This window comes from Mesoplodon mirus (assembly GCF_964341445.2).
Source record: "Mesoplodon mirus genome assembly, chromosome: 14".
NCBI lineage: Eukaryota > Metazoa > Chordata > Mammalia > Artiodactyla > Ziphiidae > Mesoplodon > Mesoplodon mirus.
Window position 1 is genome coordinate 50667432 of NC_138990.1, and position 14949 is coordinate 50682380.

Sequence of the window (14949 nt, forward strand, 5' to 3'; positions counted from 1 at the left end):
GGGTTTTTTTTTTTTGACTAAATTTTGTCTACAAATCTGTGTGAAAGCTGAATTCTTATGGTTATGAATTCTTGGGATAAATGCTTTCCCCTTTGCCCACTGTCATTTTCCTTTTTGACCTCTTCTGCGTGGCAGACCTAGTCCTTTTTGAATTCCATTGAAGACACAGTTATTTGGGGCTCAGCTTTAAATGGAGCTCTCTGGCTAGATTGCCTACTTTGGGTAGGTTCAGGTCTCATCTTTTGTCTTTGGTGCTCCTTGCAGCCATCAGAGTGGAATCCTAAGGTCCCTACAGGTTTGGTAGGTCGCCTCCAGGCAGAATATGGCAGACTGTGTGCTTAATTCCTAAGGTGGCAGTTTTCATTTAGTTTTTGTCTTTTGTTGAACCCTTATTTTGTTCTCAGCAGTCATTAACACACAATCATTAACACAAAAATATATTAAAAATTTTAAATCCAGTTTTTTAAAGGTATTTTTATTGGGAGAGTAATTAGTCATGCTGGTGGAATTAAAGATTAAACTTAAAAAAAATTAGTATCTATCCTATTTTTCTAACAATCTTTGACCCCTGAACACGTAAGAAATGCAGAAAAAGCACAGAAGTACAAGATCAGAACCAATTGTACTAATATGTGTTTGTGTATACACACACACACACACATATTTCTACAAGTAGATAAGTGGGTAGGTAGGAGGGACAATAGATATACACATCTTGCTTTGGGCATTTATGTGATTTATGTGTTATTAGGACAGTTTAAATTTGATGGTCCTCCCTAGACCTTTGTGAGTGATCACAACATAACAAGCCTGCTTAAGTGCAGAAATGGCTGTTTTGTGATATTTGAGAGAGGATTTTGAAAAACCCTAGGCAACATCCCTTAATACAGTTTGCATCCAGAACCTTTAGAGAAGATTACTGTCATTGACAATTAGGCGAAATTGTGTCACTTGTGAATTGTGCTAAGCTCATAGAAGGTTATATTTCTGAGAGTAGTGGCTAGACACTCAGGAATAATGGGCAGACAAAAGAAGAGAAAGTTTAAAAAGAAAAAGCACTCACTAACAGCATTGAGTATCATCAGATCCACCTTTTCTTGAGTTTGGTTTGCATGGAGGAAATCTGTTGAAGGATTTTCACAGTGAGAAGTTTGTGTTTGGATGCCTGTCTGCCTTTTGAAGTAAGACATATACATCTTTTAAAAAAATAATTAATTAATTTATTTATGGCTGCATTAGGTCTCCGTTGCTGCACGCGGGCTTTCTCTAGTTGTGGCGAGCGGGGGCTACTCTTTGTTGCGGTGCACGGGCTTCTCATTGCAGTGGCTTCTCTTGTTGCAGAGCATGGGCTCTAGGCACGCGGGCTTCAGTAGTTGTGGCATGCGGGCTCAGTAGTTGTGGCTCACAGGCTCTAGAATGCAGGCTCAGTAGTTGTGGCACACAGGCTCAGTAGTTGTGGCACATGGACTTCGTTGCTTCACGGCATGTGGGATCTTCCCAGACCAGGGCTTGAACCTGTGTCCCCTACATTGCCAGGTGGATTCTTAACCACTGCGCCACCAAGGAAGTCCTAAGACACGTACATCTTGATTTAGTCTCTTTATTTGAGTTAAGAATCTCTTTAAAGGACTGACAGTATATAGAAAAACACTTTGTTTTTCAGACTCATTTTATTTTCAGTTCATGGTAAGACAAAGGATGTCTGTTTCTTAGCTGTAGGTTTCAGTCAGATTACTTGGTGAGAAAGTAGACTAGGTTTTGTAACATCATCTCTACACCTTTGTCCTTCCTCTGCCAACTCCCTCCTCCCGTTTTCCCAACAAGTTTGGATTCAAATTCTGGCTTTGTCATTTAACAGGTGAGGTGACTAGTCAGTAAGCGATCTAAGCTCAGTTTTCTAATGAGTTCAGTGGGGTTAATGTCAACCCTAAAGACATCATTGTGAGAATTAACACAACATGTAAAATACCTAGTGCTGAGCAGAGTAGCCATCGATCAATATCACTTCTCTCTCAGCTTGAATTATAGAAAACTGATTCTCAATTTTTGGACATTCTAAGTGTGTTTTCTATTCATTCATTATACTTTCATTCATGTAAACTGTTTTGTGAAATGCTGATCCTGTTCCCGGGAACATTTGTGAAGGATAGTTTCTCAGGGATATTGTAGAGGGATGGATGAGGTGACCTGTTGGAAACTCCCTTGGTGTATGCCAACTAGCCCCTTTATTATATATAATTAATTTTAAAAATCATCTTATTTCAGATACCATGTTATTAGGCTATTATTCTCCCATCTTTTCATCTCAGGTGTTTAGAGAAATAAAGTAGAATATGACTGCTAAGCCAATACTTATTCATTTTCTATTTGATACTCATAACTGTCTTAGCTCTATTTTGGATATATATCTGTTTCTTCTTTTAAGGGAGAAATTCTACATTCTTTATGTGGAAAACTGTCTGTAAGCTGATCTGTTCATTAGATTTTCATATTGTTTAACTCTTTGCAGATTCACTTGGTATATTGTATCATCACCTTGTGTTGTCATATTTTTTTATTGTACGATTAAGACAAGTACTCTAAAATAAGAAAGAGCAGGGTTATGAATTGTATCTCCTAGGATTGTGTGGAATAAAGGAGATAATGTATATAATGTCCTTAGCTTCAAGCTTGGAACGTGTAAGTGCTCAGAGAATGCTTACTGTAAACTATTATTATATGTGTCCCTCATCTTCCAGATTTGAAATTCTTTAAGGGCAGGAACTATGTAATATATATATTTCATATATTATGGACTCAGTGTTTTACTTATTAATATATTTTTATTCTCATCATACTTTTTAATGCTTCATCTTTTGTCTTACAGTGATGAAACTAGAGGATCTGTTTGTAGATGATTCAGGTCGATATTTGGCTGTTCAGTTCCATCTGGAATGTGCATATATATTTTTGTATTATTATGAATATAAAAAAGCAAAAGATCAGTTCAATATTGCTAAAGACATCTGCAGATTACAAATTGATTTGACAGGTAAGATTTTTTTAATGTTTTATGGATAATTGGTTTATTTTTATGATAAACTAATATATAATTGGCAGTTTGGCTGTATTGTATCGTTGTATTTTATTATCTGTGCCCTCTTGTTTGCTTTACAAAAATAGATTTTAAAGATTTTATTTAAAAAATTCATAGTTTTAGAACAAAGTTGAAATCATATACTTTCTTTATTCCTGCAGATGCCCATGTCTAGTTCGACCTGTCAGTAATATGTGGCAGCTGGGCAGTACACAAATGAACTTTGTGTATTTGATTGTGCATGTGGGCTTCCCAAGGCCCCTCTTGATTCCCAAGTTTAGTTTTCCCTTTCTGTTAAATACCCACCTGCGGCTTCCATCCTGCCTTTCTTGTATTTCTTAAGAACAGAAATTTTTGACTGTTTTGTTTAGATGTTTCTTCATGGCCTTAGAACACTGTCTGGCATACAGTGGGCACTCAGTAAACATTTGTTGGAAGAACAAATAAATTGCAGAAATTTTCCCAAGATCTCTGTGTTTTTTCTGAGTACCAAATGAGAAACATTATTTTCTCTTAATGTATTGCCCTGTCCCTAGTCTCACAATGTAATTGGCATTCTGTATTGAAGACATTCATGAAAGTCAGACATCATCAGTGGGTCACACCATTTATACCTGTTGAACCTGGGCTCTGTGAATGTTGAAACAACAATCTGTGAATGGTGAAATGATTGAAACTATTTGTCCTGCCTAGGCTTGGTCTAGATTATCTGTAAGGCCCATTCTTAGTCCCCAAACTCTGTGCTTATTGAGGTAGTCCTGTCAATAAAATCCTTCAGATACATTATGAGGTAAATGTGACTTTGTGACCTAGTCTGGGATCGTAACCACCTTTTATTACATTGTTTGTATGGGGAGAATTATTAAATATCCAACTTATAACTTTGTGACCATGGCCAAGTGTAAGTTGGAGTCTTGTATTTGAGATATGTAATATAAGTTGTGAGGTTAGTTTCAGAGATTTTGTTATTAAATATTTCGGTCCTAGGAGACTTTTTGGGGGGGATTATTTAAAAAAGCTAGTATTGGGGCTTCCCTGGTGGCTCAGTGGTTGGGAGTCCGCCTGCTGATGCAGGGGATACGGGTTCGTGCCCCGGTCTGGGAAGATCCCCCATGCCACGGAGCGGCTGGGCCCGTGAGCCATGGCCGCTGAGCCTGCGCGTCCGGAGCCTGTGCTCCGCAGCGGGAGAGGCCACAACAGTGAGAGGCCCGCCTACCGCAAAAAAAAAAAAAAAAAAAGCTAGTATCATGGTCTCAGTATAGTCAGCTCAGTATAGTCAGCTTTAGCTGTTGGTGTATTTACTAGCTAGTTCTTCATATTTTTTTCAAAGTTAAGACTGAAGAACTTAAAAATACAAATGTGCTCACAAATATAAAATGAGAATCAGATTATTACTTTTTTCTTTGCAGCTCTAGCCTTACTATAAAAAAGTAAGTTGTGTTAGACCATCTCAATAGCTATTTTTAGTATAACGTGTTTAAATGGTTGTTGTATAAAGTAGAGCCAGACTCATCACAGGATAAAATCCAGACTTCTTAGACTGGTCTTTGTAATCAAGGGTCTTTGTAATCTGACTCTTGCCAGAGAATAGATGTCAGAGCTTTTGCTTCTCTTAAAGCTGTTTTGCAGCAAGTTATTTCAGATACAAAATGAAAAAAAATTTTGGTCTTACGTGGAGCCAGATAGTGTAATAGAAAGACTGTGGGATTTAGAACCTGAAGACCCTGGCTTTAAGCCCTGGCTCTGATACTGAAAACCCTGTGATCTTGAGCATATGACTGCATTTCAGAACTTCCATTTTTTCATCTGTTGTATGGAGAGGATAGTATTTCTTCTCCCTGTGACACCTAATGAGTTATCTGTTTTGAGAAGGGAGGTAGTTTAGTGAAAAAGTAAGTATGTGGAAACTAGTGGCAGAAATCCTGGGTTTGAGTTCTGGCCTTATAACTTACTGGCTTTATAATTTTATAAAAAGTCATTTTAAAGTCATCTTTGGGCCTCAGGTTTCTCTTATTTGAAATGGAGAAAATACCTCATAAGCTCTAAAGCACTCTGAAAATACTACCCTTTAAGATTGTACTATATGTCTGATTGACAAGTTGATACATATAATTTAATATATATTTTTTCAGGTGCTTTGGGAAAAAGGACATGGTTCCAGGAAAATTACGTGGCCCAACTTATTCTAGATGTAAGAAGGGAAGGAGCTGTGTTTTCAAATTATGAATTCACTCCAGCACCCACCGCTCAGGAATATTTAACCAAGGTAAGTAGGATTGTAAGTTATTTAAATTAGCATCCAAGTCTAACAGTTTCCATAGGTGAGTTTTGTAGAAACACTGGATGGGGTGGGAAGAGACTTCTTTTGACCCTTCTTGAGCTTTTTACAAGGTGGCTGGATGTTTTAAACAAAACAAAACAGGACCCATTTTTTTAAGCCATTTTTACCCTTAAATAGAGATAAAATGTTGTTTTTTTCCTAGACTTCAGTAAGTATGAATTAGTAATGCAGTTAGTTATGTATTACTGCCCTTGAAAAAAGTCCAAAAGGCAGACTGAGTAGAGACTAATTTTTCCAGTGGCTACCATATTTTTTTGCTTTCTGTTGATATTTTCAAATATTAAGAGCCTTGAAATTTCTTGGATTTCTTCTAAATATGTAAACAGATGATCAGAATTCCTTTTTACCAGTTTTCTGATCTGTCCTTAGTTACCATGTCATTACTGGGCTGGTTGTTGCCTTAGTATGTTTTCTTGACTTGGCTAATACATTCTCTTGTAGCTTAAATTTATAGCTTTTAGTCAGTTTACCTGCTCAATAGGCCTTTCCATCTGCTTCCATGGAGGCCATTAGCATTTACATTTTCTTATCCCAGAGACCCCAAGCCAATATTTTTGCTTGTTCTTTGGTTGATGTTACCGTCCTTGAAGCCCATGTTTTGCTACTTTTCATTCCAGAGCCTGCAAACAAATTTACTTGGTGCATTGAACACGAAAATTCTGTTGTGTACTGAAAGTAATGCCAAGGGTAGGGACTAGGGAGATGGGAAAGAGTGGCAGCAGCGAGGAGTCCTGAGGAAGGCCTTTGATGTGATCTTACGTCCCTCTTGGGCTTGCTCCAGGTTCTCTGTTTGCTTTTGTGGTAACTTCAGGGTGGGGACAGTTACTGATCTAAGAGGAGAAGGAAGGAAGGAAGGGAGGGAAAGATGGAGAAACTCAGGGATGAGACTGCACAGGGGACAGCCTGTATATCTCCTGACGTAGGTAGAGCCACAGTTGAACAAGTATTTGTACTGCTGTGTTGATGCTGGTCAGGGAACTGTGTTGATAACCTGCTTCCATTCTCCATTTCCTCCTTGTATATACCAGACCCTCCTCCTTCAGCTATTTGATGTAACCCAAGTCCCTCCCTGAGTCTTAGATAAAGTATCATAAGCTGGTTTTTAGGCCATAGCACAGCATCAATGAAAAGAGATTTAATTCCGCAATCTAAGCATTTAATTCAGTAATCCATTGTTTGTTTGTTTGTTTATTAGTGTGGCATTCTCGTATTGAAAATTGTCTCCTATGATTATAAATAGGATGTGATGACTCTTATGAGCAATGTATAAAAATGATGTATAATTTAATACAGAATTTATTCTTTCCTACTTGAAATAAAATACATTCTGATAATTTTATGATCTTCATTAATTACCACTTAAAGGTGGAAAGTACAAATTATGTGATGTAGGTATGGATTAGATAAAAACAGCTTTTACTCATGGATGGAAGATAGACTTGCTTGTTTAATTAGTTATGTATGATATTTCCTTATTCAGATACCATTAGATTATAAAATACACCATCTGTTTAATAACCAAACTCTTCAGGAAAAAAGGAACACTATTATACCAATATAGTAATTATAAAATACATCGTGATTAGGAGTGTTACAATGTGAAGATGTATATCTTAGAATTGAGGAAATACAGTAATTTATTGCCAGTGAGGAACATAGTGTTTCCCTTTGGACCTTGCTATATTTTTAATCTGTTATTAATGGGGAATTACATAGCCTGAAGCTATGGGACTTCAGGCTTTAATAAGCCAACAGTTATGAGCAACCCCAATGTGCACATCGAAGGCGCAGTCTCTCTTCTTTATTATTCAATCATGGGGGCATGGTGTGAGGAGGGAGAATAAATTAAAATTGTATATTCACAGAAAACACAAATACATGATCAGCATCATTGATAAGAAATATACATTAAATGCTGAATATGGTGTGTCCCATGAATTGGAGATAAATTACGTGCTAATTTCTTTTTCTCTTTTTTTTACATTAAGCACAATACAGCAATTTATAAAGATGCTTAAAATGAATACAAAGGGAAATAAAGATCACAGAATTACACATTGTACAGCAGTGTGTCACATATAAGATGGTGTAAATGAATACACCAGGATGGTGTTTAACTAAAGATAAAACAGCACCCATTGATTTGCTGCTTCTACACAACCTGCTTTCATACAGATTGAAAGGGTGTCAATATTAGTAGTTGGAAAGTCAGTTCTTGCATGTGATTTTAGCTTTAAAGTTTTCAGAAAACAGATCTGCAATATCAGTTTTCATTTTTGTCAGCTGTAATGTCAAGGATATTCAGAACAAGAAAAATGCAATAATACAGGACAGTCCAGATTTGTGCCTTATGTGACTGGCCTCTGTTGCAGGATTGTACAAGGTTATGTGCAAAAACAAAGTCTGTCCAAAAGTCCGCACTCTTGCAGTTTCAGGCTTTAGTTTGATTATCTAGATATAACGTTTATTACACAGCAAGGGCAGCATTAAAAAAAGAAACAAATTTATGATGGGTGAGCAATAACAGTATCATAAACATCACTTGACTAGGAGGTCTGAAAGACTGTAGGTAAATTTTTGATTCAGTAGAACGTTGTGAGGTTGGAGTGGGACTAAAGCAGAACAGTATTTTAAATTTGTGGCTTGTAGAACACATAGGCAAGTAGGTAGTGCAGCCAACCAGTTTTAATTTCGAAGAGAGCTGAATAGGAACGTAGAGTATCTTGAATGAAGATTGAAACTATTTTGATCACCTGTTTGTAGCTGAAGAGTAATAAATAATGCCTTGTTGTTAAGGCTGACCTGTCTCAGGTCTTCTGTGGGGGCTGGAGGGGAAGGAGTCCTCGCTGGGATGTGGAGACTTGGGTCCCTGTCACATCTTTATTGTCTAGCCGAGGTGAGAACCTGGGAAAGTTATTGTATTTTTAGCCTCCTCATTTGTTTTTTCCCACATCACACTTTAAAAAAAATTTATGTGTTTATTTGGCTGCGATGAGTCTTAGTTGCGGCACATGGGGTCTTAGTTGCGGCACGCGGGCTCTTGGTTGCAGTGTGCGGGCTTCTCTCTCGTTGTGGCACGTGGGCTTAGTTGCCCCGTGCCATGTGGGATCTTAGTTCCCCGGACAGAGATTGAACCCTGCATTGGACGGCGGATTCTTAACCACTGGACCACCAGGGAATTCCCCACATCACACTTTTTTTAAGGGATCAGATTAGATCTATAAAGGTACTCCACAAACACTGGATATTAATAAGCAGGTTGATACAACCCTATCTGGATGTGAAAAGGTGAGAGTTTTGGATACTCTAGAGCTGCACTGCCCAATATGGTAGCCACATATGGTTATTAATCACTTGAAAGTTGGTTGGTCCAAACTTTGATGTGCTGAAGTGTAAAAGATGTACTAGATTTCATAAGCTGTGTATGAAAGAGTGTATAGTATCTAATTAATAACTTTCTGTTGATACATGTTACAAGGATAATATTTTTGATGTATTAGGTTAAATCACTTAATTTTTGTTTTTTACTTTTTGAAGTGTAGCTGTTAGAAAATTTAGAATTACATAAGTAGCTTTCTAAAAAAAATATATGAAAGGCTTGTATTGAAAATGGTTGGCCACCAGGGTGCGCTGTGCACCTGCCAGCTCTGCCTTTTGAGGTTGTGCGGGTCAGGGAGGAGGAGGCACTTTTTCAGTGGAGCCTGAGTAGCCGCCTAAAGTTGTGTGTTTCTCCTGTCAGCAGTTGTTGGAGGTTGTTGTACTCTTTTCTCTTTTCTCAAAACCTTATAGATAGAGCTAGGCCTACAGTTTAAAGTCTTCCTAGTTTTAGCTACTTCTATTGAATTAGAAAAAAATTTAAATCAGGTTTATTGAGGAATAATTTACATAAAATAAAATACACTTATTTTAAGTGTCCAGTTTGATGAGTTTTGACAAATAGGTAGACCCATGTAACCACCACTGTAATCAAAATACAAAACCATTTCCATTAGGCCAAAAAGTCCACCCATACTCCTTTGCAATCACTTTCCCTCCCACTGGTCTGCTTTCTGTCACAGATTAGAGCTGTTTTTTCCTAGAATCTCAAACAAATGGAATCATATAGTATGACTCTTCTGTGTCTGGTTTCTTTCACTTAGCATAATGTTTTGAGATTCATCTATATTTTGATACCAATAGTTAGCTCCTGTTTATTGCTGAGTTATTTCATTGTATGGATAAGCCACAGTGTGTTTATCCATTCACCTCTTGGTAGACAATCGAGCAATTTTTAGTTTTTGGCTATTATGAATAAAGCTGCTCGGAACATTCATGTGTAAGTCTTTGTGTGAACGTATGTTTTTAATTCTCAGGGTTAAATGCCGAGGAATGGAATGGCTAGGTTGTGTGGTAAGTGTATTTTCAACTTGAGAAACTGCCAACATGTTTTCCAAAGTGGTTGTACTGTTTCACATTCCCACCCTCAGTATATGAGAGCACCAGTCGCTCTACATCCTTGCCAGTGCTTGGTAAATTTTTTTTTGCTATTCTGGTGAGTTGTGTGTAGTGGTTTCTCATCGTGATTTTACTATTTTTTGATGATTAATTTTTTTTAAATCCATTTTATTGAGATATAACTTATACACAGAAAATTTTTAATTGTACAGTTTGCTGAGATTTGAAAAATATATACACACAACCATTACAGTCAAGGTACATTTCATTACCCTAGAAAGTTCCATCCTGCCCCTTTGCAGTTAATTCCCCATCCTCTCTGGCCCTAAACAATCATTGATCTGCTTTCTGTGGCTACAGGTAGTTTGCCTTTTCTAGAATTTCATGTGACTGGAATCCTACAGTATGCACTCTTTTGTATCTGGCCTCTTTTGCTCAGCAGTTGAGATATATCTATGTAGTTGCATGTGTCAGTACTTCCTTTTTATTTCTGATTAGAATTTCATTAAATGCATATAGCATAATTTTTCTTTTTAATCTGTTTACCTGTTGACAGACATTTGGGTTGTTTCCAGTTTAGGGTTATTACAGATAAAACTGCTATGAACACTTTTTAATTTTTTAATATATATATATATATTTATATATATACACACACACATGTTTTTGGGTGGACATATGTTTTTATTTCTCATAGGTAACTACATAGGAGTGGAATTGATAGCTCATATGGTAAATATGTTTATTATAAGAAACTAGCAAACTGTGTTCTGTGATTGTACCATTTTACATTTCTCCCAGCAACGTATGAAAGTTCTCATTGTTCCAGACCCTTGTCAACACTTAGTATTGTCAGCCTTTTAAATTTTATCTGTTCTAATGTGTGTGTACTAGTTGTTCATTCTGAGTTTAATTAGTATTTCCCTTTTGACTACTGTTGTTGAGGATCTTTTTATGTGCTTACTGCCCTTCCTTTTGTGAAGTGTCTGTACAAATCTTTTGTCCATTTTTATGTTGGGTTGTTTATCTTCTTAAGTTGTAATTCCATATTCTGAATACAAGCCTTTTTTCAGATATTTGTTTTGTGAATATGTTCTCTGAGTCTGTAGCTTGGCTTTTCATTTTCTTAACAATGTTTTCAAAGAGCAGAAGTTTTAATTTGCTGAAGTCCAGTTTATTAATTAAGTTTTTCTTTGATGGTTCGAGTTTCTTGTGTCCTCATTTAAGGACTGTCTGCCTACCCCAAAGTGGCATAGCTTTTCTCCTATGACTTTTTTCCTGGAAGTTTTTTTAGTGTTAGCTTCTACAGTAAGGTCTCTGATTAATTTTGATTTAATTTTTGTGTATGGTATGAGATCAGGACGGAGGGTCATTTTTACCCAAATGGATATACAGTTGTTCTAACATCATTTATTGAAAAAACTTTCCTTTGTTTGACTGACCTAGACACCTTTGAAAATCAATTGACCATACAACATGGGTCTAAAATTTTGGACTTTATTCTATTCCTTTCATCTATATGTCTGTCTTCATGCTAGTACAACACTGTCTTGGCTTTGTAGTAATTCTGAAATCAAGTACTCTACCAAGTTCTCTAAGTCTTCAGGTTTTATTCCTTTCTCAAATTGTTTTACCTATTCTAAATCCTATTGAGAAACAGAGGTGGCAGTTGATGTTTTAGATTATAATTTAGAATCAGATTAGAAAGATCTGGTTTTGAATCCTGATGTGTTAGAGGGGCTTTTGCCTACTAGGCTTAATCAACAATAGCAGTCATTCCCTGTTATTGATGTTGTCCGTGCATCATGAGGTATAGATGCGTGTCCTCCATTTCTGCACAGTAAATTGTCCCCAAATATGTGTTTCACAAGAAGCAGCCTATTGACCATATATAGACATTGTAAAATCTTGAACAAAAAGATGTTATCCCCCAGCAATCTGTTGTGTATAGTCTGTTGAATGAATCAGAATTAATTTTTGTTCTAAGTAGATTCTTTTGTATTCCACCAGAATGTTGAGCTCAATGATGATACTGTTCTAAATGAGATAAAGTTAGCAGATTGTGAACAGTTTCAGATGCCTGACCTATGTGCTGAAGAGCTTGCTGTTATCCTTGGAATCTGGTGAGTTAATGACTTACTTGGCTACCTTGAACTTCTAGCATATTGGTTCTCTTGTGTTGGGGAAATCTTTGTTCGAGCAGGTCCCCAGAGTTGTGCATGAATAGAGAATCTTGTCATGGCTTATGAAGATGAAGAATAGTTGGGCAACCAATTAAAGGGTTAGAGATGAGGAATCTCAGGAATCTGCTGTAAGTTGGTATACTTATCCTTCTCTTTTCTTCATAAACAAAATTTCTTTGGTTAACCTTGGCTAGGAATAGACTCTTAATGAAGTATTTAGGATAGGTGACTGTTTTGACCTTTGAGGGTATTTACGTTCAGAGTATGGAATTATTTTTTATTTTATTTTATTTTTTAAAGATTTTTTGATGTGGACCATCTTTAAAGTCTTTATCAAATTTGTTACAATATTGCTCCTGTTTTATGTTTTGTTTTTTTGGCCCCGAGGCATGTGGGATCTTCGCTTCCCGACTAGAGATCAAACCCGCACCGCCTGCATTGGAAGGTGAAGTCTTAACCACTAGAACTCTAGGGAAGTCCCTAGAATTTTTTTTTAATACAAGAGAACCTTGGGGGCTTCCCTGGTAGCGCAGTGGTTGAGAGTCCGCCTGCCGATGCAGGGGACACGGGTTCGTGCCCCGGTCTGGGAAGATCCCACATGCCGCGGAGTGGCTGGGCCCGTGAGCCATGGCTGCTGAGCCTGCGCGTCCGGAGCCTGTGCTTCGCAACGGGAAAGGCCACAACAATGAGAGGCCCGCATACCGCAAAAAAAAAAAAAAGAGAACCTTATGTGTGGTAGAAATAGTTTTTCATTTTATTTTATTTTTCTATTTTGAAATAATTTCAAATTTGGAAAAAAGTTGCAAGGGCAAGGCATTGGAAATAACTTTTTTGAGAATAATTTTCCAACATGATATTCTATCACCCCTGAATACTTTAGTGTGTGTTTTCAACAAACAAGGGAGCTTTTGTGCATAGCCATAATACAGCTATCAAAATCAGGAAATTAACATTCATATTTCACTATCACTTCCTACTCAGACCCCATTCAAGTTTTGCCAGTTGTCCCAATAATCTCCGTTATAGCACAGGATCCAGTCTAGAACATACGTGTTACGTTTAGTTGTCATGTCCCTTTAGTTTCTATCAATCTGGAATAGTTCTTCATTTTTGCTTGACTTTCATGATCTTGATACCTGAAATTTATAAGCCAGTTATTCTGTAGGCTTACTCTCAGTTTGAATTTGTCTGATTTAAAAAAAAAAAGATTAGTTTCACATTTTGTATCATTATCAGGGGTATCAGAAAATGGAGGTTTTGTGGTTCTTATTGCCTCCCAGCAGGTAGAAAACAATTTTGATTTGTTCCTCTACTGGCCATGTTAAGTTTGATCACATGATTAAAGTGGGATCTGCCAGGTTTCTCCAATGTAAAGTTATTCTTTTTTAACTTTTGTTATTAACATGGTCTTTTAGACTATATAAATATCCCGTTTCTCATCTGGAGATTTAGTAATGTTCAAAATAGAATATTTCACAAAGTTATAATATTGAGACTGGTTAAATTAGTAATAGGCAATTTAATAAAGGGAGCATTTATAAAAAAATTTGTGTTTTAGCTCAGTAGAACTTATCTTTCTGTGTTCACCTCATAGCATTTTGTCTCCTTTACACTAACAGTAGGTTTTCATTTATACAAAAGTTAAATTCAGTTCTACAGTCCCCTTTTGTTTGATTAAAAAGAATCACACATGCAGAGTTCTGTTTCTAATCCAAATCAGTTGTCTTATCACATTATTTCATTCCAGTGACAGAATTTATGCTTACTGCCAAAGAATTATTTGTTCAATTCATAACGATACTTAGTATATAAATAATATAAACAATCATTTACAAGCAATGTTATGTGCTAGGAATTATACCATGTACTTTCACACTATCCCTCCTTAATGTTCTAACAGTCCTAGAGGTTGTTGTCTTTCTCTATTTTTCAGATGGGAAATCAGGGTTCAAATGGCAAAATGACTCACTCAGAATTGCAGTACAGCATTTAGGGCTTGAATCCAGGTTTTACAGACCCAAATTCTGAGTTTTCCTTTATGCTATTTCTTAAAAGGTTATTTTGGCAAACTCATAATTGTCAACTCAACAGGAAACTAAATCAAACCAAATATATATATTCCCAGGCTTCTCTCAGTTGTGCTTTAGCTTTATTGAGTTAGACTTCACAGTTGAGAGAGGACTGAAAAACCAAGAAAATGCTTGTCTTCAAATACTTTTTTCCCCCAAATATGATCTTGGTAGAATCTAAATATATTGAACAATTAAAAGTGCTGAATGGATTTCATGGGCAATTTAAATCTTCACTGTTTGGTAGAAACTACTTGATTATATTCTGAATCTTGGGGCATCTGATACACTTTATAAACCCCTGGGTTGGAACATCTGTGAATTGATGATTTGCGTGTGGGGGTCGTGATTTTATTATACTGTCTGATCTCTGCGTGACCTCCGTGGCCACTAACCCCTGTGAAGAGGTGACTTGGACATTGCGGTGGGCTGGGTTCTTTGGAAAGCAGACATAGGGGGAATTCATATAGATGGTGGATTGACCAAACTGTGGGGCCAGCTTCATGCTCCTTTTCTTCAGCTCCTTCCCTTCACTGGCCTCCTGCTTGAATTTGATTTTACCTGGAGGCCACGTGTCTCATACATCAATGTACCTGATTGCTTTTATGTAAAGTAACTGTGGGAGAAATTCCTTAAAATACAGCAATCCTTCAGTAATTCAGACAACTGGAGTGAGAAGGGTAATTGCTTTTGAATTAATAGTCTGATTTTCAGATATGCAGAGTAATATATTCTAAGCCTAAGTTAGTAAGTTATGGTGAAGAGTGGTGGCCTGATTCAGTTACTATATCATAATTACTTGTAATGAGCCTGTAGCCTTTCAACTTTATCTGTATACTTTATGCA

The 14949-nt window shown here is 36.8% G+C and overlaps 1 protein-coding gene across 2 annotated transcripts in view; it reads left to right on the top strand.

Annotated features, from left to right (window-relative positions):
• TTC27 (tetratricopeptide repeat domain 27) overlaps nt 1-14949 on the top strand; it is a 183888-nt gene that overhangs the window by 37982 nt on the left and 130957 nt on the right. For both annotated transcript variants that reach the window (XM_082642251.1, XM_082642250.1), the window contains exons 6-8: nt 2867-3031; nt 5209-5342; nt 11862-11974. In XM_082642251.1, the coding sequence (XP_082498377.1) occupies nt 2867-3031; nt 5209-5342; nt 11862-11974 (412 nt within the window). The remainder of the gene's footprint in view (nt 1-2866; nt 3032-5208; nt 5343-11861; nt 11975-14949) is intronic.